The following is a 26,624-nucleotide window of genomic DNA, read 5'->3' as shown; positions in this document are numbered from 1 at the left end:
TCTTGGGGAACCCATTTGCTTGATTTGATGTAATAAAATCGTAAAATATTCAATGAAATAAAAATGCTTGTTCAAAAGCAATTTCTTCTTTTGTTTTTAGGTACAAAAGAAATGTACAAAACGACGATGCACTTGCTAACTATCTGCTACTTGGTGTCATAATAGCATTTATTGTTTTAACCACAGTAGCGTACTTCTTGACCGAAGGCCAATCACATCTTTCTAAAATATTACCAAATTGTTTAATGAAAATCATTATCACAGGTAAGTTACGATCCGACGTTGCAACGGTTTAAAAGAGAAAAGAACGTAAAAAGAGAAAAGAACGTAAAAAGAGAAAAGAACGTAAAAGTGTGAACCAATAGTAGCTTGTTAAAACGTTATGCACGCTGTAAATACAATGTTAAATTATTCAATTACATCAAAACTAACCAAGAAATGTCCCAAAGAAATTGCAACAACGTTAATTTTTAGTCTTAAATGTTGATTTGGAATAAATAATTCATTTCGAGCCTTCTTGCTATAGTCGGAACATTTGCAGATTCTCACTTAATAAAACAGGTGAGAAATCTAAAAATCTGGCGGAAAAATGTAAAAGTCTTTTTCAGGAATTCGGCGAAAATAAAAAAACGTTCATTAATTTTAAGATCGTATGTTAAAAGAAATGTTTTTTATTCTTTATATGTTAATATGTAAAGAGCAAAAGAAAGTAATTATTCTTGATTCTAACGGAAAATGACATTTTTGTTTTTCTCTATACTCGGTATGTTTGCTGAATGTTAACACTAACATGTAAAAACCAACGTAAACAGCGTCAATGTTTGAGATGTTTGTGATGTGTTTTGTTGTTGTTGTTGTTGTTGTGTTTTTTTTAATAAATCAAGCTTTGATCCTGTATGAAAGAGGTTAAGATGTTTTTTTTCCTATTAGTTCGTTTCATAACGGCATTTTATTCCTAGTTATGGATTATAGTGTTTAAAGAAAGATTATTTCCTCAAACAAAGTTTCCTTGTTCTTGCTGCTGCGGCTTCATATTAACATTTCGATAACGCGTTGTGTGCAGCAATTTTTCTCTTAAATTAAAATTAACTAATCACAACTGTTTTAATTCATCGCGGATAAAATGTTTCATTTGAAGTTAAATCAAGTGTGCAGCGAAGGGGAGTGTCTAGGCTATCCATTCCCCCCTCCCAAGCTTAAACTTAAAGAAAAAAAAAGTCATTCATTAAATTAATAGTTGTATTAAAGTTGTGCGTGTGTGGGTGTATGTGTAATTGTCATTATAATCTTACCTATCCTTGAAGAAAAATAAGTCAAAACTCGTAGCTTAGCTCTCGTAGCTTAGTCTCGAGTGTTTATATTTAAAAAAGCAGTAGGGGAATGAAAGTTAATCTAAAAGATTTTCATGAAACTCGACGGGTGAGCATCAATGCAAAGAAGTCTGTTGACAATTAATCGTATGGTTGACTAATAAATCATATTTAAAATCAAAATTGTAACGGAGTTATAATGAGCTCCTCAATTATACTTACTTTTAAAAGATTTTAGCCCCCCCCCCCCCCCTTTTTCCACCAATCTAAACAGTTTTTTAAAAATTAGAGCTATGTTTGATGCATGGACATTGCTTGCTTTTGTTTGTGGCTGTTAATCTATCGGGCAATAAAAAGCTAAATGTTTTATTAAGGTAAATTATGCTTTATTAGTTTTCGTTACTTTATCACATAGAAAATAAATTTATATTGTTTACAAGACTTTCAGGTAAATCTTCTGGAAAAAACCTTAGAGCCGATAAGTCATTTAAAGTTTTGAAACTTGTGTTCACCGCACTGAGATATACTGAAAATGCCAGCTTGGTCTTTTGTATATAAAAACAACAATTGAATAACCGAATGGGCCGGATGAAATGAATGAGGGGCACAATTTAAAACCCAACGGCACATCGAATGCGTACTGTAACGTACAGACGAGTATATCCAAATAAAAGTTGTAATGGAATCATTTAGAACTACTCAAACTTTATTAGACTTTTTATGACGCAGAGATAATAGCTTAAGAAACTAAAAGCTTCGATTGTAATCTTCCATTGCTGCATCTAAACTGTAGGTGAAAGCGGGATTGGTTGTCACTATGGTTATTGTGAAAATTATAGAAAATATTGTGAAGAAACACGTCTCTACACTTTATTTCAGACCGTTCCAGTATGTAGGGGCTTTCAGGCTGATTACTATTATTGGAGGCCGTGCTCATACTACGTAACGCAAAATTGATTTTTTGACCCACCCCATTACCCTTATAACACAACGTGACAACCCCCTAATATTGCTTCAAATTCAAACAAGTTAAAGTTTTAGCTGCTGTTACGCAACTCAGTTAAATTTAAAGATATATATTAACTAGATGTCTAACTTCACAAAAATTCCGTAAGAAAAAGTGAAGCAAGTTTTTAAATTCTTTAATGCCGATAGCCGTTTTATTTAAACTGACAATAATACATTTTTAGTTTGCTTTGATTTATCATTGCGTCCTTTCAGGCTGGCAAAACAAGCCTGGGCTGGCAAAAAGTTTGCTTCACTGCGGAAGCGCGAATCAGATATCTAGTTAATAATATAAAGCCTCCCAGTATTTATTAATAGTGGAGCAACTTTTATAAAAGGGAACGCCTTTGTTATGTCCCTTCACCCCGTGTTTTTTATACCTTTTAAATGTTTTTTTTTTTTTTTTTTTTCAACAAAAGAAATGCAGCGATTTCTATCGATGTAACATATTCAAGAGTTTTATCAAAAATTTTTTAAGCCTTTTATTTAGTGCTCCTTTGATGGTTTTCAATAAAATAATATGCACAACATGACTTAATATCGTCAAAACTACAGTCAATAATCTCCAAAAAGTATTATCTCCTTATTGCCTTTTATGACCCAGATGGAAGATGCTTAATTTATTAATTTTTATAAGTAACATAAACTCATAAAATTAAAATATAATCCAGGTAGCCTAATTTTTAGTTTTAAATGACCCCATCAACTGCTCGATTTGCTCTACTTGTTTTGGTAACGAAGCTGTCATAATGTATGGCCCTTGCTCAGTTATAAGTACATCATCTTCGATGCGAATTCCCACTCCACGATACCTAAGAAAGTATACTTTTTGTAGTATCTTTTTTAAAAAAAAAACAAAAACGAAAGTCGTACCACATAAAAAATATTTCAAATTTTGTAACAAAATTTCATAATTCATACTTTTCGGGAACATTGAGATCATTCTCCGATACATAGAGACCTGGTTCCATGGTGATTACCATCCCAGGACGAAGAGGTAAACCTCGATGCAGTAACGGTGTATCATGCGTGTCCATACCGAGGTAGTGACCCAAATGATGAGGACAGTAGTGAGAAACTTGCTGTATAAAATTCAGAATATTTATCAAAAATGTGATAAACAAAATATCATATATATTACAACAATTACGTAATGTTATAAAGTACAATTCAAGTTGATAATAAAGTTAAAATACAGGCAAAATAGACATTTCCCGAAATAAAAAAACTACGTTTTAAAAAGTAATTGAAACAAGGAGGAACTTAGTAAGAAAAATAACATTCTTGCTGTTCTACATAGATTCCGGAAAGTTCTTTTTTCCGAAAGTTTAACGACTTTTTAACAAAACCGATTCAACTACGGGAAATAACTATTCAATGTTTACGGTTTAAGTTTACAAGTTTAACGGCTTTTTAACAAAACCGATTCAACTACGGGAAATAACTTCATGAATGAAAAGTAACATAACAGACCTTTTGAAGTTGAGCACTCGAAACATTTTCAGGGAAGAAACCTAATTCTACAGAGTAGGAATACATTGTTAGATTGCGCTTAATAAAATATTTTAGTAATATTTAAAAATAAATGAATATACTTTTCAATTCTGCAGCAAGAGAGCCCATCATTACGCTATGTAAATGGTCCAATGAAACGTCTTCTTTGCAGGCCTATATTGAAATGGAGAGTTAAAAAGAATTAACGACCAACTTACTTCTTCATAACCTAATTGTAAAACATGCTAATAAAAAACGAGATGTATTTTGTTACCTTCAAGCAAGTTTCTTGCACATGTAATACTAGCTCGTACAATTCTCGTTGAGCTTCGTTGAACTTTCCGTTAACTGGCCAAGTACGCGTGATATCACTAGCGTACCCATAGTACTCGCAACCCCCGTCCATTAAAACTAGTTCGCCGCCCCTAAAATATAATAAAGCATAAGATATTAACCTTGCAATTTCATATTGCACGCATACGTGCAATATGAAATTGCAAGGTTGATAGAAATGAAGTTTCTACCTCAATTATTGAGTGTTAGAAATGAAGTTTCAATACTTGAGTGTTAGAAATGAAGTTTCATGATAGAAATGAAGTTTCTACCTCAATACTTGAGTGTTGTTTATATAATGAAGAGTGTTGGCACTGTTACCGCCAGCAACGACCGGTGGAAAAGAAAGAAACTGAGCTCCTTCAATACGACATTCGTATTCCAGCAGAGCATGGAGATTAGATTCTGTAACGTCAGGCCGAGTATTTTTCATAACCTAAGAACAATACCGATTACTTAAGTTGTTTGCATCAACGTTTACGTCAAGTCAAAACGTCAAAGGTTTTAAAACCAGCCACAACCGCTGAATTTAGTCGCGAACGGTTGAATTGGTTGTGGCCTGTTGCAGACAGTTAAAAAAATATCTTCTTTGTGAGCATCGAAATCATCAAAAAACGTTTTAACAAGTTTGATGCTCAGTTAAATTAAAAATCAACATTTTTACTTTAGAAAAGGCTTTCGAAGCAATAAACGCGGACTTTTTCAACAAAGTTATTTCGGATGCACTTTTTATTAGCCGGATCATCTGTAAGTTAAAGCCAAGTTCTTGTAGAGCTGAAATAGAAACATAAGGTTGATTGTGAAACATAATAGTTTGATTTGACAACTGAGGATGTTTTAAAATGCTTTTTGTAAACTACAAAATAAAAAAAAAAGAAATAAAAAAAAAACTTTTGGGATTGACTAAAAGAATTGAACAAGCCAAACATCATACATTTAATAAGCAAAAACCTTTCTTTTTAAAATTAGTATCATTTAACAATGAGGAAATTGTTTGCAGGTTTGCAGTGTTGCTTGTCCTTCGGTTTTTATACCAAACACAATGACCAGTGCCACCAAATCTTTCTAACATCGTTGACGTAAATGAACTTAACGGAAAAGCCTGAGAAAAAAATAGTTTATGACTAAAAAGAGAAACCTAGACATTTTTCCGCTGCACGAAAAATACCAACGTATTTAAAAATAGATGTCAGGAAACAGCACTACCAAAAACTACCTCGTCCGCATTAAAATAGTCAACAGCAGCTTGTTCTCCTATCACAGCGCCATCCCATAATTCCCTTTTCGGATCTTTCGGTTTTACAAATAGCAGGAACTTTAGATGAGATGACACACGGTTGAAGTCTAATAACAGTATTAGGTTTTAAGTTCATCAAATTAAAGTTTTATTTAAAACAACGATCAAATAAATGTAAAAATAGGACTGACCTAATACTAAAATTGCATCTGGTTCATTAACTCCAGATAAATAGAGGAAATCTGTGTCTTGGTGGAACGGATATCTACAATGAAATGAAAATATGAAGCTACAATGAAATAATATAAAATGAAAAGCAAGGAAATGTGAAAATATTATGCGACTTGTAAAATATTGCAGTAAGACTCAAAAGGACTCAAGATTCCACTCACGGAATATCAACTGAGATCAAAATTGAAAAGAAATTCCACTCACGGAATATCATTCGTCATAATTTTCAAGTCTGCAGCAGACAAAATGACAAGATGGTTGTCATAGTTTCGACCAATTTGGGATTCCACTAAAACGCTAAAGATGTAAACTGATTAATTATTAACACAATAAAACAATACCTCCACCCCCCCAAAAAAAAATAAAATAAAATAAAATAAAAATAAATAAAATAAAAAAAATAAAATAAAACAGAAAATAATTTCAGTTAATTTCTCAACAACCTATTTAAAGAAGACTGCAATAAGACTGCACCATAGAAAACTGTTTCGTAAGTAAAAATGGAAAGAGAAAAAAGATCAACAAAAAAGAATAAGTAGTTTTACTGCATTAGCTGACTTCTCCGCCATGCGTATTCTTTTCTCGATATCCCAGGAGTGACTAGAAGTTAAAAATTAAAGTCCAACTTATTTTAGAAAAAACTTAGAAATGCTCTTGTTACACGTGTTTAATTTAAAAACATACCAAAACTTGTTTCCAAAATCTTTTTTTTGTTAAGTTTAAACGAGCCGTTGAGGTTGAAAGTTTCAGACAATTCATCTTGGCGATAAAAAGCGAATAAAAGAAATACAATACTTAAAACTACAAAAAAAGCTTTACAAAAAAGCACGTGTTTCATAACACCTACAGACTCATTTCCAGCGAATAAATAAGCATAGTTACTTTTTTGAAATCAAAGTTTTAAGAGAACATTTGGTACAATAAAATGGCAAGAAAAACTGAGTAACAGGTTTCATTCCCAAGATAAGTTTTTTTAATGCGCCTCAAAAGAAGAAATGTAAGACGGATTTAGACTGACTCTCAACCGCCGAGCTTTCAAATTCATCGAACGAACAATCTAACCAAAATTCGAGTAAGCATTTTGCAAAACTATATAGACAAACCCATAACATAATTTTTGGTAAACTCTCATGCTGTTTTTGTACATTTATGTTTTCGTGCGTTTGAAATAGACTGAACTTACTTTCGTCCATGCTTCCAAACAAGTGAGGGTGTGTAAATGGCGTCGGTTGCCCGATATTTCTTTCAGATAAACTCAACGTACGCGCTTAAAAAAATAATTCCAACAACTTTCAAGTTCAGAATTACATAAAGCCTGCTTGTCGTTAGGGAAACAGCAAGAAATGTTAACTGAATATTAAGCTACCATTATGTTTACAATGAAGTATGGCTGTAAATACTGCGTTTAAATATTAAATAAATACTTTGTGATGCGTTAAGAAGTGATTTGCATTCGTTGGAACTCGCTATCGACGTTAATTCACTCCGTTTTTCTTCGACTACAAAAAAAAAACAAAATACAAGCTGACTTTTTTTTCATCAACGCATGTTAAAAATCGTATTTTTATCAACTTTTTCATCAACGCACGTTAATAAACTTTGCATTTTAAATTCGAATTCAATTTGAACTCGAAAGCAACTTAAATTTAATAGACAACCTGCAGGCTGTGAATGAGTTGTAGCACACAGAGACCTTGTCATTGCTCGAATATAATTATCTAAAGAAAACGGATTTAAGTTGGTAAAAGAATTGAATTAAAAAAATATTGAACTATTACTTTTAGTATAAACTATAACTCCTTTCATGAGAACTATAACTCTACGTACATTTACTCCATGTTCCGCTATAAAACTTTAGAAGCGTACATTTGCTCCACCACTTTATTCCATTCGTTCCACCGTTAAAATTTAATGTCTTACGTAAAAACTGAAGTGATGGGACCATTATGGGAGCATTTCTAATTATAGCTTTTTATGTTAACAAAAAAATAGTAAAAAAAAAAAAAAATCTTTTATCAGATAAAAAAAATTAATGCATTTATTAACCATTCTACATAAAAATCCCTTAAATAATAGAAAAAACAAATTTTAATAGTATGATATCCCTCAACTATTTGTCTAGTCCTATGTAAGAGGTTATTTGTTTATAACAAAAGAAACTGTCACAAAATGGTTTCCTGAAAAAATCTTCAAATTTTTTTATTTTATTTTTTCTTCACAGTTAAATACATTTTCTACATTTTCTACATCAAAAAATTACAGAGTAAGTAATAAATTATCGGAACTCCTGCTTTAAACTCCAGTTACCCTGACCAGTTGACGACTTTTCAAAGGAGCATACTTGTTTCAACAACTCTTTGAATAAGACATTTTGTCCCTTGTTAATCCGAGTTTGAAAGAAAGCTGTGATTTCATCGGAACTCACAAGATTGTCCTGCCTCTGTAACATAAATGCTTGAATGTCTTTTAACAAAATCTGCTCTGTAGACTGACTAAAACTAGAGCTCTCACATGTCTCAACGTTCGAACTTCTGCTTCTCATGCGAGCTAACAATGCACTGGATGAAATATCAACTAAATTATTTGATGGTAAGCAATCAGAACTTTTATCCATTACAGGTGCAGAGACTTGAGTAGAGAGACCCTGGTTACTTTTTTTCCCGAACAATATTTTTTTTTTAGTAATATTTTTTGGGCAACTCCCAGTCCAGGTTGGTATTGAGAGACCATTTTTTCTACAGTCTTTTCTTGATTGTCGCAATGCATCAACAGCTTTTTTGGCAACTTTTTCTGCTTCTTTTTCTATTAATAAATAATCATGAGTGCTGCTCTGTTCAATTTTATCATGTTTCATGGCACTGTGAATACCTGATGTGCGAAACAGTCCCAACAGAATATCATCTTCGTTAGTTGTTGTTTTTTCAGTATTTTCTATTGAATTTTCTTTTTTGAAGACTTCTTTCTTCTCCACATGATCGACACGAAATCCATCTACAGTAACTACTGCCTTTTTCTTTTTTTTCTTCTTTAAACTCGAGTCGAGATTTTCTAAAATATTTTTACTTGTAATATCACTTTTATTTCTAAAATCAGCAGTAAAATTTACTTGGTCATTTTCAATATTATTCCTACAATCAGTTTGATCAGAATTTTCAAAATTTAAACGAGGTTTCTTCTCTATCAATTGTTCTCCTGGGTTAACTAAATCTTTTTTCTTTTCAGATTTCAAGGGATTATGTTTTCGCTTTCTTATTTTGATTTCAGAGCCAGTGCCAGCAAAAATTGCCCCAGTTTCTGTTGATTGTTGTGGCCCTACATCACCCAGAGTAAAAAGTTCATGCAAGTCGTTGGTTTTAAAAAAACGACGCTGGAATGGGTTGGCTAACACACGATTAGTTAAGAACTGCTTGAAAATTTGCCTGTTAAGAAAACAGTTGAATTCTGAGATGCAAAATTAAAACACAAATAATTAGAAAAGTAACAATAGATTTTTTTTTTTTAGAAAAAAAAAAGCAATTCTCTCAAGCCACCTATGATAAATTTTTTCTTCTATTGTACTAGTGGTTAAAAGGCGATAAATAGTAACATCTTTTAACTGTCCAATTCGCCATGATCGCTCTCTTGCTTGACTATCTACACTGGGATTCCAATCTGGATCGTAGATAAGCACTCGATTTGCACCAATTAGATTTAGCCCAAGACCTCCAACACGAGTTGTCAACAAGAAAACAAAAATTGACTTGTTCTAAAACATCAACAACAAAAAAAAAAAGCCAACAAAAATAAATAAAAATTAAGTTATTTTTATCCAACAAAAAAAAATGACATAAAAACTTTTTCTAAAATGACATAAAACTTTTTCTAAAATGACATAAAACTTTTTCTAAAATGACATAAAAACTTTTTTTTTTTTTTAACTTTCTTGTTTTGATTTTAATTTTCTTCTGTGAAAAGGATTGATGTTTTAGAATTTTAATATGTTGTTTAGATCATGTTCAACTTTAACAAGGTAAAATGCCATAAAAAAGCTTTTAGTAAAATCAAAAAAATTGATTAAACTTACTTCATTGAAATTTTTTACTATAGCCTGTCTGCTTTTTACATTGGTGCTACCATCCATGCGCATATATGTATGTTCAGCAGCTCTCAAGAAACCTTCTAAAATATCCAACATCTGTATAAGAAGAAAAATCATTAGCAAAAAAGTAAAAGTAAATGTGTTGTAAAGCCTCGTTTCAAAACAAACTTAATACTATACTTTTTAACCTTAGTTTAAAGTACTCTAAAACAAAATTTAAAAAAATCTCTTTAACTTTATTTTAGGGTACTTTTCATTAATTTATGTTGTATTAATATACTCAATTTTTTAAAAATATTTTTTTCAATTAGAAAATATTAAAATTTAAAGTGTATTTCATAAGTTTAGCACTTTTTAAAAAATTTTAAAAAACGATATAGTTTTTTACTATTTTATAAGATCTATAGTTTTTTTTTTGATCTTCTGGATCCTGGATAACAAAGGTTGTCAACTGTTGTTTCAAATGTTTTCAGAGTTTTTCCAACATAGTTCTCAGAAATAGTTAATCTACTAGTTCTTTCTCTGTTGCTAATCCTAGATCCATCCTTTATAACTATTATCATCGCATTGCTGTTTTGTTGCTTTTCAATCCATTTCTATGCAACTTAATTTTCAGATTTTCTCAAAATCTCAAAAAATCATAAATTTTACTTCACTGGTCATTATCCTAGGTAGGTTTGGGAATCCCTGCGGTTTTTTACAATCCTGAAATTCCTCAATTGAGTACTTAAATCCTGGGATTAAACTTTTTATGGCTTCAAGGAAAAATAGCTTAAAGTTTCCTTAACTTTTTATCATGTAATCATATTCATTATTCCCTTGATAAAAAATCAAATTAGGTTGAACATGTTTAAATTTAAATCTTTTCAGCTTAAATTTTTAGTATTTTGAATGAAAGGTCAATGAAAATAGCCATATAAAAAGTTTTCAAATCCAAGTCTTGGATTTTTTTTTAGTGCGTAATTTAGTTTCCATGTTTTAACTAACTTGGCTGGTTGTCTAAAAACAGCATTAATGACTATGTTTATAGTTGTATGGTTAATTATATTTATAAATAATAGTTTTGGGTGTTAAATATTTTTTCACAAACATTCTATTGGTTATCATACTGAATTCTTTTAATTTTTATCTCAATCAGTAGTTATTAATTTAAAACAGCAATCTTTTTGAAAAAAAAAAAGGCTCCTTACATACCTATGAAAATAAAAGTAATTCTACCATTTGTAAGCATTTTTATTTGTACCCATTGTTGTTTGCCTTTTTCAAGAAAAAAGCAAACAACAATGGGTAAGTATATTGACTGTAAAAAGATTTAAAAATTGAAGGTTGCTAAACAAAAGGTGTCCATTTGCACTTACTTTTCACCCATAAAAAAAACCTGACAACAGGTTACTTGCTGCTTCAATAAGCAAACCAGATGAACCACCAACACACACACACAAAAAAAACAAATTGTTAAACAAATATTTTCTGACACTGGAGCAAGACAAAAAATCACTTCCTGCTACACTTGCCCAATTGACAACTCTTGAAAGGATTTTTTTCAAAGTGGCATTCAATTGATTTATATGCAGGTTTTATAGATACAGGAGTCAAAGGTTTACCCACAACAGTCAATAGTGTGCAAAATGATTGTAGATTACAATATAATTGATATACTATATCAAAAGCAAGATATAAAAAAACAAATAGTTCAGTTAAAAAAAAAAAAAGTAGAAGAACATGACTTTTCAGAAAATAACTCTTGTAAGGATGAGGATTTTTCTGACAATTAACAGTTGGTTGAAGCTAAACATTGAGATAACCAATCTGATATTATTAAGGTAAATTGTGGTCCAGTGATTAAGAAAGCACAGATATTGATTGCCATGTTCAGACAATCACCAACAAAAAATGATATCTTGTAGAAGTATGTTTCGGCTGAGTTTGGAAAATAAAGGAATGTTTTGTTAATTAAAAAAAACTGTTGTAAAACTAGATGGAACAGCTTTTTGTTAATGCTTTAACACACATCTTTATCAAAAAAATTGTCTACAAAAGGCATTATTGGACATAAGTCTACCTGGTAATGAAATTAAAGTGATATTAGCCATTATTACAGCTTTTGTCACAATTAAAACAACCGTCAAGACACTTTGTTGTCAGGATGCAAATTTGTTCATCAACAACATTGCCACAAGACTTATGTTTAAAAAATTCAAAGATGCTAATCACTTTATCAGTCAAAAATTACAGCCAGCTCTCATTCTTTAAATGCAATAAAGAAGATAAAATGAGTAGGATCATACAGCAACTGCATAATGGTAGAACCAATTTTGATTCAGAATTTGAAATGGAGCTCTTAACAGTTAATAAAATGTTTCAATAAAATGCTGAAAATAGTTGAGTTACTCAATTGACCTAAACGGTTCAAATCCAGCTATATCTTAAATAGCCTATGAGTCCAAAGGTGAATTTTCTATTTTAAATGACCTTTTAAAATTGATTCTCCTTAACCATTATCTGATCTATATCTTCTCCTGTTAAAGGACCTTTAAGTATTTCAGACGAGCTAAAATTCTAAAAAACTGTCTGCTAAAATTCAAAAAGAGATGCAGCTATTTGAAAATGGAGGAACATAAGGAATTTTTTGCAAAGAGCATATGATTTTTTGATAAACTGTTAGGTTTAACATGACTATTAAACCTAACAGTGTAAAGCCAAAATATGTTTTTCTGTAGCAAATATTTTTTCAACTAAAACAAGAAGCATTTTGGGAGATGAAACTTGGAATGTGTTCTGTTTCCTTGTTTTAAGAACAATAAGGAATAATTACATATCTATATTACATCTATAAGAACAATAAAATTATATATAATAAATAGTTTTTAAAAATTTAATTTGAATTTGTAACTTTCTCAATTTTCTTAAAACTTTACTAAATTAACATGTTCATATCCCAGGATTAATCTTGGGATCCCAGGGCAAGTTAAATGTTATCTCAAAATCATGGAATTAACAATATAGTGGGGAATTACAAACTTTAGTTTTAGGCGTAAGTGAATAGGAAATAATTTCTACCTAGGAAAAAAATTCTCACACAGTAATAATGTAATAAGGTAAAAAAAAATAACACAGAGCATGATGCAGAAATAAATACTGATACCTGTTTTGACTGTGTGAACAAAAGAACACGGTGTCCTTGCTGTTTCCACATTCTTAATAAATTTTCAACAACAATCATTTTACCAGATCGTTTCCAATAACCATAGCAACTGGGATCATCCAAACCGGCTGCTTTTACTTTATCCTCTACCGTAGTATGTGATACCAAATCAGGATGATTGCATATTTTTCTCAGTTTAATCAAACCTGGAAAAATCTTTAAATGAAAATATATGATCAAAAATTATTTCCATTATAAAGATAGAGACAAGTTTTAAACAAATCTATTAATGTTACCTTCATTTCTCCACTTAATATTGAAGCAACATCTCTAGAGTTAATATATTCTTTGTAAATTACTTTCTGTTCTTCTGATAATTTACAGAATAAAATCTAAAAACAAATTTTAAAATTAAATATTCAACATTTACTAAAATCTCAGAATAACAACTTTTGAATATTTCCAATTTACCTGTTCACTTTTAGTAGGAAGATGAAGAGTAAGCTGAACATCTTTTTTTAATCTTCTTATCATATAAGGAGCGATTGTATCCTTAAGTACACAGGAACATTTGTAAGCTGTTTGAACCTGAAAAGACATGTCAGAAGAAAACATTTGATCCCAAAGTCATTTAAGCAATTAGTAATTTCAACTATTAGTATTGTAACTGTGCAACTTATAAAAAAGTAAATTAAGATATGTTTCTTCTGAAAAAATGCCAGACCCTGATTGGGTTTTTATTTTTTAAATGAAAAGGAAATCTAAACCTGTAGAGATGAAGCATTTGCATAGCCACCCATTGTTATAGGTATAGAAAATTCTGCCATAAACACTGGAAGCGTCCCAAGTCTTCCAGGATACACGAAATCAAATAAAGACCACAATTCTTTCAAACTATTTTGCATTGGTGTGCCAGTTAAAATAAGTCGATGGCATGTATTAAACTATAATAAAGTAAAGCTCCAAGTAACTTTTTAGTTTTTGAAATCATTAAATAATGTAAAATATTATGAAGATTTTTAGTGATTTCATACTTGTTTGCAAGCTAAAGTAATAAGTGCATCAGGGTTACGAATTTTGTGACCTTCATCTAGAATAACATATTGCCAGTTATGTTTATAAAGCTCTTCTTTATGATTTCGTATGCCATCGTAAGTTGTTATTAAGATACCAGGATGCTTACTTATTGCTCTGATCAAAGTTAACTATCAAACAAAATCAAGCTCTAAATAGTAAACTTAATATTAATTTTGGATTCTATGATAACTGAAAATAAAACAAATTTACACAGAAATCAAAAACAAGTGTTATCTTGATTAATTTTTAGTTAAAGAATTACTGCAAATACAAACTTTATAAAATACTTTATGTCAAAAAAGTCATTTATGTTATACTTTAGCTTAAACAAAATTCTCAAAGAAAAACCTACCGGGCTACCAGTAAATGTTCCTGAACTATGTAAGATTGCAACGCGAAAGTGGGGCCACCATTTGTGGAACTCTGAAACCCATTGACACATTACTGTAGCAGGACAGACAATTAAAACAGGCCCAAGACCAAATTTTCTACAATATAAAATCATTTTAAAACAATAGCAAATTAGTAGAAAACAAGGCACACTTTTATACATACATTAACTATGTATGTATAAAAGTGAGCCTTTAAATTTACAAAATTTTATTACTTTCTATGAATGCAACACTAGCAAATATAACAGGGTAACATTAATTGAACTTGTTGAGTTGTTATTACTTTTATATTAACTACCTTAGGATGCCAAAAAAAAAAAAAAGAAAACTCATAAGCAACTGGTTACTAAAATAAACAAAATACACACTTGTTATTTGTATTAAACCCTTTCTTTGAATAAACTAGACCAGCAAGGAATGTTATCACTTGAATAGTTTTGCCAAGTCCCATCTCATCTCCTATAATACCTCCAACTTCTTGTGCATGCAATTGCCATAGCCACCTTACACCAACTCGCTGATATCTAAAATAATTTCAAAAAATGTATTTGGTCAAATATAAAACATCTTTTACTCCTATAAATTTTCTTACTTGTAGAGCTTATTCCAAAGTTTTCTGGGTAACAAAAATCCATCTTCAATTTCTGCATCATTTTCAACATCATCATCTTCAGAAAACTCAAAAGAATCACATTCTTCCATCACTTCTCCAGCTTTGAAAGCTTCTTTTAATTTAGCACTTAATTTTAATATTCTAAAAAATATGTAATTGAACATAAAGAAAGAATAGAGCAAGATCATCAGAAACTAAAATATAACTCATTGTATTAGCAGAACAAAATATCAAAATTATCACAAAGATGAAACCCACTTCAAAAACAAAATTCTGAAAGAGAGAAAAATTACCTCATGCGTTCTCTAAAAGTATTAAAATCTCCATCATCTTTAACACATTTCAAATTTTGAACAGGAGACTTTTTTTCTTTCTTGTTCAGTTTTTTAGAGTATACTGAATCCCATTCATCAAATTCATCACTCGATATGTCAGAAATATCATTAGGAATGAAATCATCATCTACAAATTGATATGATGCTCTTTTTTTTTTCACTTGATGCTTCTCAGTTTTTATCTGCATACAATCTGTTAGAAGAATATCATTAGATAATCCTTTCTTTTTGCCATCAAAATGGTCATTTTTCAAAGCCTCAAACGGAGTGATTTGACCAAGTTCTACACCTTTCAGTTCTTTGTTGGTGAATATAGAGCTCCCAACTATATTAATTGTCAAGCAATAAATATATATATATACATCTGAATTGCTGTTTTTAACTAAAAAACACAAAAAAGATTTAGAAAGAATAAAACTTTAGGATAGTAATGTAGAACTTTTCAGTCCAAAAGATTTAAAATAAAAGTTTTAACAAAAAATTAAAGTAATAAACTTTTGAAAAAGTAAGATGAATTTCAAATACCTGTTGTCTCTCTAGGTTCATTTAGTTTTTTTAATTTTTCTTCGGCTGCAGCATATTCTTTCTTTAATTGCTTCAACTTATGTTCCTAAGAAATCCAAAAATGAAAACAATGTATATTGGAAGGGAAATATTTTCTTTGTAGTTTACAGCTTAAACAAAACTTTAAAAAAATTTTAAAAAACTCGCAAATAATAAATGTTTCTTAAATAGTAATAGTATATAATATTAACAATTACATATCATTTATTATATTATATACAGTTACATGCAGTGATTTATAGATATATAAACCATATAAAAGTTTTTAATCAGTCATATTAGCAGACCTAGGTGAACTAGTAAATTGTTCTGAAAATTTTCTTTCTTAGGCCATGTTTTTTCACTTTATGTGCTGTTTTTGAGATTGGCATACCATATCATACAGGGGCTTCATCCAAGTTACCTATATTTACCATTTTGTAATTGTTTTGTATTTTTTTTTTAAATAAAAAATAGTCTTCCAAGTTTTCTGGCAATTTCTGAAACATTCAAATTTCAGGAAGAAAGTGTTTGATTTTTGTACATAAGTTACACCATTTCAGAAATTGTAGACTTTAAGCTATGTTTTTTATTAAAATGTAAATTTTTTATTAAAACAATGTAAATAAATAAAAAAAAAAAAAAAAAAAAAAAAAAATGAGGAAGATGGCAAAGATCTTAACTTCTGATACAGCAGAAGGAGGCCATTTTGAATTTTAAAATGTTTTTAGTTAATATATCAATGTGTTAGCATTTGTAACATTTTTTAAAAATGTTTTAACATGTAGAAGTATATGGGTCATTCCAGTAGATTTCAACAATTTTCCATCTAAGTTGTTGGCACTATGTCTCAGATTTTGCTCTTCTTTTGAAATTATGTTAATAATAATAAAATATGAACAATTTGAAAATTTCAATGCATTTGCATTATCCGTTACTAAATTATCGGCATTAAAAGATTTGCGATGGAAGCCTACTTTTTAATAAACTGTATTTTTGGCATTTTAATACGTTTATAACTTTTTTCTGTAATATAATAAATGCATATTTTTTTATTTACTAAATAAATGTAACTTAGCCTAGATAAAAAACAAGGTGCAGCTTATTTATTTGATTTCAGAAAAAAAATATCAGCACACAAAACTTGAACAATTTTCATTAAATTGAAAAAAGTACTACTTTTATGCCATTATAATTTTTTTCTGATGTATAATAAACTATGTATAATTTTAGAACTATAATCTTTGCCATAAAAGTAGAATTAAAATTTAAAAAATCTTCATTTATTGTTTAACAGAAAAAATATATACATCGTTAAAAATTGCCATTGATGGAAATCGACAAATTTTGGGCTTAATTAAAATAGTCAGTAAAATTTTCTGATACCTTGTACCAAACTAATAATGACAGCAAATAATATTCATGTATAGTATATTATTTAGCAAATAAAAGTTTTCATTTATTCAGTAACATGTTAAAATGACAGGCCATTATATATTATGACATAATCTTATAATTTAGCACACTAATCTCCGCCATAACTAATTTTTAGAAATATTTTTACATAAACTGATATTACAATAAAACATTTTTATTCAACAATACAAAAGTAATGATGCCATCCATACATTATTTCAAATCAAAAAATATAAAATTGTCTTTTATTTGTGCTTTTAGGGTACAATTTCGGCTTCCCCAGAATTTCTTGAGCTCATGTCACAGGTTCCCATAACAGGAATCATGCTGAAAAGTAAATTTATATATAAAAATAAAGATTAGACAGTAAACTAATCTTCTTCAACATAAAATTATGAATGTCTTAGATTATTAAATAAAAATAGGCTGTACATGTTAAGTAATGACTGAATATCTGATTAAATTCATAATTTAATATATTGCACATCATTGTTAAAAAATTGATCATCAACTAAACTAATCATAGTTATGATGGTTATTGACAATTATAAATAGTTTACTAATAATTTATTTCTCATATTTTATCGGAATATATATTGCCTCACCTGATGTCAGTCAATGTGTTGGATACAGAAGTGGATTGTATATTTTCACATACTTTGATTTTTCTGAAATTTCAAAAAAGGAATAAATTACAAAAATGTATGCTTCCTGTTTATTGTTATTGCTATTATTTCTTTTAATTAAAATTATATTTACTTTTTTTTATTAAATAAGCTTTCTTTAACTGGAATAACAAGCGTTCCATTGATATGCTCACTGAGAGTATAAGCAGCAAGACCATTATCTGTTATTCGAAAGGCATGGAAAGATCGGGTTCCTCTTATTGGATCAGTCATCTTTTGGTATCGAGTCTGTAGAAATGATTGGCATTGAGAAACAGCTAACTTATCAACATAGATGAATCTAAAATTAAAAATCATATTTATTCATTACTATATCATTTTTACTAATTATTTTTCATACTTTTTCATTCATTACCATTTTTTAATTATTTTTTTTTTATCATTTATTTTTTTATTTCAATTTTATTATTATTTTATTTTTGTATTTGAACAAATATTCATGATATGTTTGAAGTTGAATTGTAACAATGTTATTGATTCAAAATAAAATACAGTTAGTGAGTGTAAAGTACTTACTCTATTCCTTTAATCTTGTCAATACAACAGTTCATAATTCTTTCAGCATTGTTAAGAAGGTGTCCCTGGAGTGATAACTTAGACAACACTCGTTTCACAGTACCTCCAATACCGTCACATACATTTTTGCCGTGGCTTGTGGCAAAAAAATTCCAGGAGGCTTCTACACCAAAATTGTGTTTGTGGTTTGCAAGATTCACTAAGTTGTATCTAAAATCGTAGAAATGTATGCTGTACAGCTTTACAAAGGTTGTTAATAAGCCTATTATTACAGGTATAGATTACTCACCGATTTTTGTATTGTGCAGCTGATCCATCACTGAAATAATGAATGTGTTTCAATTCTGAAACCAATGATTTGAATTTTGGTAAAAGTTCTTTAAGGAATGAGTGAACTGCAACATGGTTATGATCCATGGAGTTTGACAGTATGCAGTAACATTTTGATGTTAAGCCATTGGTTGTGTTGTAGTAGGCAGCAAATGGATGTAATGTCACTTGAGTGGCTGAGAAGTATGCTGCTTGTATGGAATTTTGAACAATACATGTATAATTTTCGGCAAAGTCACCTATAACCAGAATTTCATTTTGCGGTAGAGAATCCTTCAGATTTCTAAGGTATGCAGCTTGTCTATGCCTGACAAATTCATGAATGGATAGTTTCCAAATATCGAGACTTAAATTTTCAATGAACACATGTGCATCTTCTGTGATTGTTGTTAATTCACTGCGGTCAACATTTACCCATTGTTTGAAAGTGTAAGTGTCACTATTTGTAGCATATCTTTCCAGTTCCATCTTTACAGCGTTAACTCCGCCACAGTTTTCACACTTGTGGAGCATGCATTCTTCTGAATTTACACTGCATACTTGTATAGCCATCATGGTTTTTAGCTCTAAGGTACTATCAAGAGCACAAAGTTTGAGTTTTGGGTTTTCATGATACTGACATACGCAAACACTGTGTGTACCAGAAGACCCTGCCAAAACACACCATTTAGGCCTTAAACTGGCAAATGTGGAGAAACCAACCTTTATTTCTGGGTATTTTAATTTGAACGCAGCATAAAGTTCCTTTAAGTTGCATAGAATTAAAATTTTTTGTTTATGTGATTTTCCTACATCAGTATTAACACTAATATAGTCTTTCTTGCCGGGAAGTAAACGAGAATTTTCTTCATTTTCATAAAACTCTTTTATTGTTTTAGTAACATCAGGTGTCAACTTCTTTGGTTTGTTGTTTTCCAATATTCGATCTCCAAGTATGCCTTTTTCATCCCTTAGTTTTCTTGCCTCTCTTACCATATACTGTGTAGTGTTAAACTCTTGCATTGTAAATTCAAGTGTCCAATGTATTGGGACAAGTGTCAGCAATTTTATTTTTTCAGTTATGTTAACTTCTCTGTCATACTTCTCCCTTAACTTCATAACAAAATAGTCTAATGATTCTGCTTTAAGAGTTGTTTCTGCATCACTGGCTTCAATGATATTAACAGAGTTTACTGATTCATTCAGCCTTCGAACTTTAACTTTGACTCTACTTTGAAGTTGTTCATAGCTTCTTTTTTTGCTAATTATAGGGGAATGTCCAAACGATGTTAAACTTATGTTGAGATCTTCAACATTTTTTTTTATATGTCCATCATCTATATAATCAGGATCATTTTCTATTTCAACACTGATTCCATCATTTTTTGCTCTCAGCTTTCTTAAGCAGGGACAACATATCTTTTGGCCAGGAATTAGGGAGTTGTGGATGCTGTGATGAACAAGAGTTATAGGGGTTAAATTCTTTTTAATGACCTTTGTGTGAAGATTCAGAGGATTACAACAGCTACGAAATTTATTGCCATAGTATCGAAAATATTCCATTTCATGATGAGTGCAAATTGTCTTCAAGTTTTGTACACTAATTCCTGTTCTCACGCTAAGCAAATATTTATGTTCATGTGTTATATCACAAACATCTGACTTTGAGACATAGGATAATTTGTGGCACTCTTGATTTAAATGATCACCTAATGAACACGTATTGTTAGTCATTATGCCTGAATAATAATAAATTTTTACTATAAACTAAGAGTTAATAGTAAAAATTTCAAATGCTTATAAACTAGTTTCTTTAGTGACTACAATGTCTTTAAAGTGTTTATAATAATTTAAAACTAAATATGTTTTTAAAGATGTTTTACTTCAATTTAACACATACTATGAAAGAAAAACAAAAACCTAAGTACTTTATTAAAAAAAATTCTTTAATTATGGCTTAAAGTTTTCTACATTTTACTTTAATTTACACACACACACACACACACACACACACACACACACACACACACACACACACACACACACACACACACACACACACACACACACACACACACACAGATATATATATATATATATATATATATATATATATATATATATATATATATATATATATATATATATATATATATATATATATACCCAGCAAGCACACAACGTTGAAATAACGTTGATCAACGTCGATCAACGTTATTTCAACGTTGTTTCAACGTTGTGTGCTTGCTGGGTATATATATAAATATATATAAACGCTCATATCTTTTAATAGGTGTCATTTTAACATGTTACTGAATAAATGAAAACTTTTATTTGCTAAATAATATACTATACATGAATATTATTTGCTGTCATTATTAGTTTGGTACAAGGTATCAGAAAATTTTACTGACTATTTTAATTAAGCCCAAAATTTGTCGATTTCCATCAATGGCAATTTTTAACGATGTATATATTTTTTCTGTTAAACAATAAATGAAGATTTTTTAAATTTTAATTCTACTTTTATGGCAAAGATTATAGTTCTAAAATTATACATAGTTTATTATACATCAGAAAAAAATTATAATGGCATAAAAGTAGTACTTTTTTCAATTTAATGAAAATTGTTCAAGTTTTGTGTGCTGATATTTTTTTTCTGAAATCAAATAAATAAGCTGCACCTTGTTTTTTATCTAGGCTAAGTTACATTTATTTAGTAAATAAAAAAATATGCATTTATTATATTACAGAAAAAAGTTATAAACGTATTAAAATGCCAAAAATACAGTTTATTAAAAAGTAGGCTTCCATCGCAAATCTTTTAATGCCGATAATTTAGTAACGGATAATGCAAATGCATTGAAATTTTCAAATTGTTCATATTTTATTATTATTAACATAATTTCAAAAGAAGAGCAAAATCTGAGACATAGTGCCAACAACTTAGATGGAAAATTGTTGAAATCTACTGGAATGACCCATATGCTATAATAAATTATTAATGTATAAATAAATTTTACATTCTGTATATAAATTTACTCTGATATCACATTATTTACACTTTTACAACTTTAGTTCTGCATTCACCATGTTTTCCTTAATTCCCAATCTGTAGAGATAAATTAACATCTCTACATTTAATACCCAAAAATATATAATTATTTGTTTTAAACTCTTCTTTTTTTGGAATACATAATCAGGTTTTTTATTTCCTTTTTGTTTTATTTTTTTCCTTGTCACAAAAGATTTTGTAATAATTAATAACAAAATATAATAAATAATTATATATAAAATTATATAATAAAATAAATAAATAATTATATATAAAATTATAAAAAATATAAAATTACAAAAATTAAAAATTAAAAATATATATTAAAAAAAATTAAATGTAAAATTATAAAAAATAATATAAAAAATATTGCAAAAATAAATAAAATAATTCTAATAACAAAAAACAATTTTGGTTATTCAAAAGAAAAAACAAAGGTTACTTTTTTTGTCTACTGCCTTTGTTTAGAAAAAATGAGAAGATTTCTGTTTAAAGCTTCATGATGCCTTGTACATATTCTAGAAACTATGAGTTAAAGTTATGTTGCCTTGACCATGGTTGCTGTTGTTTATTGAAATTTACTTAATTAAAGATTCTTATTTCATAATATTAATGTAATAGAGAGTTTAATCAACAGCAAGTTAATAAAGATAAAAAAAAATCCCTGTTTTACCCCCATAAATTTGCAATTGCAATTAAACACTGAGCTTTAGTTAATTATTTTAGGGAGAATTATTTTTCTATAAAACTAGTTAACATAAAAATTGTTGTAGCTAGAAATGCAAGTAAAAAAAAAAGAATACATCTGTCAGCCACAAACACACATCAGCTTATTCGCATTTAGTTCTGAATATGTATGCCATATTTAAAAGAACTTCAAGCTAATGTGTAGTATAGTGTCAAAAAATAATTTTCATTAAATTTTCTCTTGATACCAATTAAAACTTATACTGAAACTTCTGAAGAGATTATTAAATTTTAATCTTGTAGGTTGAAAAAAAAGTTAAGTTTTTTAAATAAAGTACCCTGATTGTAAATCCTGTATGGCTTGACATGCCTAACTCAAAAACATATAGGAGAAAATGGCTAAGAGCAAAACTCTGTATAAAATTTTAATATAAAAAACATAGCCGAAGACCAATGATTTCTGAAATGGTGTATACTTTTTTTTTATAAAACCAAAAAAGGGTTAAGAGCCTAGTTTTACTCACTTGTGAAACCATCAAAATACTTTTGCAGAACCATCTTTCATCTCTTCCTGACAAATATTGAAACCAGGCATAAATATATTCTCGCTGAAGATCTTAGCTTATTTTGCATCAAAAAGAAAAATTTTGGCGCAATGTTTTGTCTTTACATCTTTAAAACTATCAAATATGTATGATTCATTTAATGTTTTAAAAAACTTGACAACATTATCAAGTTAAAAAATTTTTTAAATTGACATGGATGATATTTTATGACAACATCATTCGTATGAAAAGATATTGTTGTGATATGAGAAGATAACGTTGTGATATGTAAAGATAATATTGGAAATAATATGGAAAGATGAACTTCTCTTTTGAGAGCATTAATAGCAAAATCAATATATAAAAAATTTGTAAGAAAAATTACTTCATTTGTTATAACCAAAATATATTCTAAAAAGTTTTCATTTTAAAACTGTTTTATCAAATTGCTTACAGACAAAAGTAATCATAAGTGGGAAATGTATCTTAAAATATGGAATTATGAATTATGGAGTGGTAGCAAACCATTAAGGTACTCTTTATCATCTTAAGAGTATATCTAATACCTTATTCATCTTTTGTTGAAGTAAGGAGAAAGAAAGCTTTTTTGTGTCTTCTTCATGACCCATTTTTGCTTGTTTAAAAGTTTGTTCAATCATATTCAACTCTTTAGACACTAGACTATAATTTAAAATACACAAATGTATAACATAAAGTAAATATATTAAACATATGTTTTATAATTTATAGAAAAGGATATATCACATTTACATAACTCTTTGAAGTAAAAAGTCTAAAAATTTAAAAAAAATGAAAAAACAAAACAATAGAACATACTCTATTTCTTCATTCAAGGATTTAATATCTTTGGTTGCAGCATTTTTTTTAATTTTAGCTTCTGAAGCTTCTAAGGCTAAATCAACTTGTCTGATGACTTCAGATTCAAAATTATCTTGTTCATAAACATCAACATCTAAGTTTTGAAGCTCAGAAGCTTGGTTCTGTTGGGAAACATTTTTGATAACAGAAATGTTTACAGAGAACCCAAAACTTTCAACATGGTGTTTGCTTGATTTTTCCATATCTCCTTGTGTATTATTCTTATCATCAGACATTTTAAAAATTTTCATCCAGCAAAAGTATTATAACATATAAGCATTAGCTAGAGTATAAAGAAACAATGTAGACATTTATACTACTTATATTTTTTACTATACTATTTATATTTTTTTAATTTAGAAATGAGAATGTTACAAAACACAGGTATGCAAGTAGTAATTCACTAATACTATTACCACTACTGTTACTAATATTGTATTTACTGTTTTTATTATTTATATTACTATTATTACTACTACTAATATTATTAACGTTCATGAAGCATAAAAATCTTAGTCTCATTTTAAAAAATTACATTTTAAAATTCAACACCTCAAAACTGCATAAGAACAACTCATTAGATATTAACCTATTAAAAATATTTGTCAATCACAGGCAGTATATTCTATGTAAATACAAGAAAAATAAGTTTGCTGTTGATGCTATTTTGTGTGACATAGTGTAAGTGCCATTTCATTTAGGTGATAGAAATTCAACATTCTTCCGAAATGTCCAAGTTCCTTTTCTTAATGGTATATAATTTATGGTATATACTACATTTAGCTTATCAAGCTTAATTACATTTAAATACATTCGGTTTTTTCCTCTCTGTTTATCTAGTTAGTTAGCTAGCTAGCTAGTTAGCTAACTAAATTAGTTAAAGAATATATGAACTGCATTAGTTGATTTATTAAAAAATTTAAAGACTAGCCACCTCTGATGTTCAATTGCATTAAACATTGAGATGTAAATTCTATGAAGACGACAGAAAAAAAAAGGCAGTCACACTTTTATGCTTTCGAAATTTTTCAATTTTTTAAAGTTGAATCAGGATTGTTTTGCCATGGTTAATGGTTATTTCTTTCAGAGTTTTGTTACTTAAAACTGGAACAATAATTAAAAGAATTTAGTGAAATCGTTCATTTCGCCCTCTGGTGTAAATATAAATTACTAGTTAAAAAAGTTGCTATATATAAATTATTGTTCAGTTGCACCGTGCTTGAAGAAATGGTTCGAGGTAGAAAAATAAAAAAAATGCGAGAATATTCTAGAAGTTTAGTGGAAAGATCTCAAAGTTTCTAAAAATAAATAATATTTCTATTTATAAGGAACTGCGGCTCAGTTACAAACAGTAATAATCAATAAACTGAAGTGGTGTCTTAACTAAGAAACTATTAATAGAGAAACGTATTAGAAGTTGTTTTATATTTATCGGACGATGGGAAAAGATTACTATAAGATACTTGGTGTTGAAAAGTCTGCTGACAGTGCTGCGTTAAAAAAAGCATATAGAAAATTAGCTTTAAAGTATCATCCTGATAAGAACAAACACCCAGGAGCTGAAGAGAAATTTAAGGAAATTTCTGAAGCATACGAAGTTTTGTGCGATGAAAAGAAACGTGAAATCTACGATAAGTATGGAGAAGAAGGATTAAAAACTGGTTTTAATGGTGCCTCGCCGAATATGAATAGCAATGAAACTTTTAACTTTGGAGGAAATGGTGGCTTTCAGACATTTACATTTACTTCTGGAGATGCATTTAACACTTTCAGTCGTGTGTTTGGTGAGGGGGGAGAAGGATTTGAAAGCCTGTTTAGCAGTTTTGATGGCTTCCCACAATCCAATATGAATTTTAATTTTGGAACAAGATCTCAAGGTGCAAATAAACGACAAAAGATTCAAGACCCTCCTATATTAAAAGACTTATTTGTAAGTTTAGAAGACATTGCACATGGTTGCTCAAAACAAATTAAAATTACAAAGAAAGTTCTCTGTGAAGATGGACAAAGTTACGGATGTGAGCAAAAAATTCTAACTATTGACATTAAAAAAGGGTGGAAAGAAGGAACTAAAATAACATTTCCCAAAGAAGGGGATCAACTTAAAGGACGTATTCCTGCTGACATAGTATTTGTATTGAAAGATAAACCTCATCCTTATTACAGTAGAGATAAATGCAATAACTTAATTTTTAAACCAAAAATTACACTTCGTGATGCATTGTGTGGAGGTCAAATACCAGTCCCATTACTCAATGGTGATGTTAGAACTATTAGTTGGATTAAAGTTATCCAACCAGGTGAAAGGAACATTGTACCAGGATGTGGTTTGCCTAATCCTAAATGTAATGATAAGTTTGGTGATTTAATTATTGAATTTGACATTGTATTTCCTTCAGAACTCACTTCCTCATCGAAGCAAGTTATTAAAAACATACTTCCACAATAATATTTGTATGTTTGTATAAAATGTAATATTTGTATATATTGAATTGTCTATTTTTAATATTTACTGAGAAAAAAGAAATTTTGTTAAGACTTTGTTTTAAGATGACAAGAAAAACCCTTTAAAATCCTGTGTGATGTTATGCTTTTTCTTTGATTACTGTCTAAACGCTTTACACTTTTGAAATTAAAGTTTAAATAAGATCTAATTGGAGGACTAATTTCGCTAATTAAAGTTGCTATTTTTCTGGAACTTAATACATAAGAAACACCCTTTACACTAGGGCTGCAGA

At 29.2% G+C, this 26,624-nt stretch overlaps 3 protein-coding genes and 1 pseudogene across 15 annotated transcripts; 1 reads left to right on the top strand and 3 right to left on the bottom strand.

The window, feature by feature from the left end:
• Positions 1 to 2,772: 2,772 nt before the first annotated feature.
• Positions 2,773 to 7,613, bottom strand: LOC145182109 (xaa-Pro aminopeptidase 3-like). Of its 5 annotated transcripts, none has more exons than XR_016456236.1 (17): positions 7,438 to 7,613; positions 7,269 to 7,328; positions 7,035 to 7,109; positions 6,794 to 6,877; positions 6,295 to 6,369; positions 6,156 to 6,210; positions 5,815 to 5,907; positions 5,571 to 5,644; positions 5,359 to 5,486; positions 5,077 to 5,244; positions 4,807 to 4,916; positions 4,415 to 4,578; positions 4,084 to 4,234; positions 3,911 to 3,983; positions 3,789 to 3,835; positions 3,237 to 3,397; positions 2,773 to 3,127 (listed from the first exon to the last, which is right to left on the bottom strand). XR_016456236.1 is itself a non-coding variant. In XM_090099834.1 (17 exons), exons 1-17 carry the CDS (start codon positions 7,553 to 7,555, stop codon positions 2,992 to 2,994), a joined length of 1,755 nt encoding a protein of 584 aa, XP_089955960.1. In that variant the 5' UTR covers positions 7,556 to 7,611; the 3' UTR covers positions 2,773 to 2,991. The 5 variants fall into 5 exon arrangements, 3 of the variants coding, with proteins under 3 accessions (XP_089955960.1, XP_089955961.1, XP_089955962.1); XM_090099834.1 differs by having other exon boundaries at positions 5,094 to 5,244; positions 7,438 to 7,611; XR_016456237.1 differs by lacking the exon at positions 6,295 to 6,369 and having other exon boundaries at positions 7,438 to 7,612.
• Positions 7,614 to 7,790: 177 nt separating this feature from the next.
• On the bottom strand, positions 7,791 to 24,171 carry LOC145182108 (DNA excision repair protein ERCC-6-like). 8 transcript variants are annotated; one of them, XM_090099823.1, is made up of 16 exons: positions 23,845 to 24,171; positions 23,574 to 23,688; positions 22,987 to 23,033; positions 15,776 to 15,860; positions 15,209 to 15,575; positions 14,895 to 15,056; positions 14,671 to 14,826; positions 14,263 to 14,398; positions 13,868 to 14,038; positions 13,601 to 13,777; positions 13,305 to 13,421; positions 13,130 to 13,225; positions 12,834 to 13,049; positions 9,674 to 9,784; positions 9,141 to 9,355; positions 7,792 to 9,029 (listed from the first exon to the last, which is right to left on the bottom strand). In XM_090099823.1, the coding sequence occupies exons 3-16, from the start codon at positions 22,996 to 22,998 to the stop codon at positions 7,886 to 7,888; spliced, it is 3,165 nt and encodes a 1,054-aa protein (XP_089955949.1). In that variant the 5' UTR covers positions 22,999 to 23,033; positions 23,574 to 23,688; positions 23,845 to 24,171; the 3' UTR covers positions 7,792 to 7,885. The 8 variants fall into 8 exon arrangements, 3 of the variants coding, with proteins under 3 accessions (XP_089955947.1, XP_089955949.1, XP_089955948.1); XM_090099821.1 differs by lacking the exon at positions 22,987 to 23,033 and having other exon boundaries at positions 7,791 to 9,029; positions 15,209 to 15,632; XM_090099822.1 differs by lacking the exon at positions 22,987 to 23,033.
• Positions 17,328 to 20,779, bottom strand: LOC145181638 (uncharacterized). Its single transcript, XM_090099827.1, has 5 exons — positions 18,701 to 20,779; positions 18,412 to 18,621; positions 17,969 to 18,175; positions 17,815 to 17,877; positions 17,328 to 17,536 (listed from the first exon to the last, which is right to left on the bottom strand). The coding sequence occupies exons 1-5, from the start codon at positions 20,452 to 20,454 to the stop codon at positions 17,467 to 17,469; spliced, it is 2,304 nt and encodes a 767-aa protein (XP_089955953.1). The 5' UTR covers positions 20,455 to 20,779; the 3' UTR covers positions 17,328 to 17,466.
• A 922-nt stretch (positions 24,172 to 25,093) lies between the features above and the next one.
• On the top strand, positions 25,094 to 26,463 carry LOC149883118 (dnaJ homolog subfamily B member 1 pseudogene; annotated as a pseudogene). The gene has a single exon (XR_016444547.1). The product of XR_016444547.1 is annotated as a dnaJ homolog subfamily B member 1 pseudogene (transcript).
• The last annotated feature ends 161 nt before the right edge of the window (positions 26,464 to 26,624 follow it).

Source organism: Hydra viridissima, unplaced genomic scaffold (assembly GCF_058129835.1).
Source record: "Hydra viridissima isolate aposymbiotic clone 2 unplaced genomic scaffold, HvirCarnegie_v1 scaffold_10, whole genome shotgun sequence".
Taxonomy (NCBI): Eukaryota; Metazoa; Cnidaria; class Hydrozoa; order Anthoathecata; family Hydridae; genus Hydra; species Hydra viridissima.
Note: the sequence above shows the minus strand (reverse complement) of the source record. Positions and strands in the feature narration are given on the sequence as shown.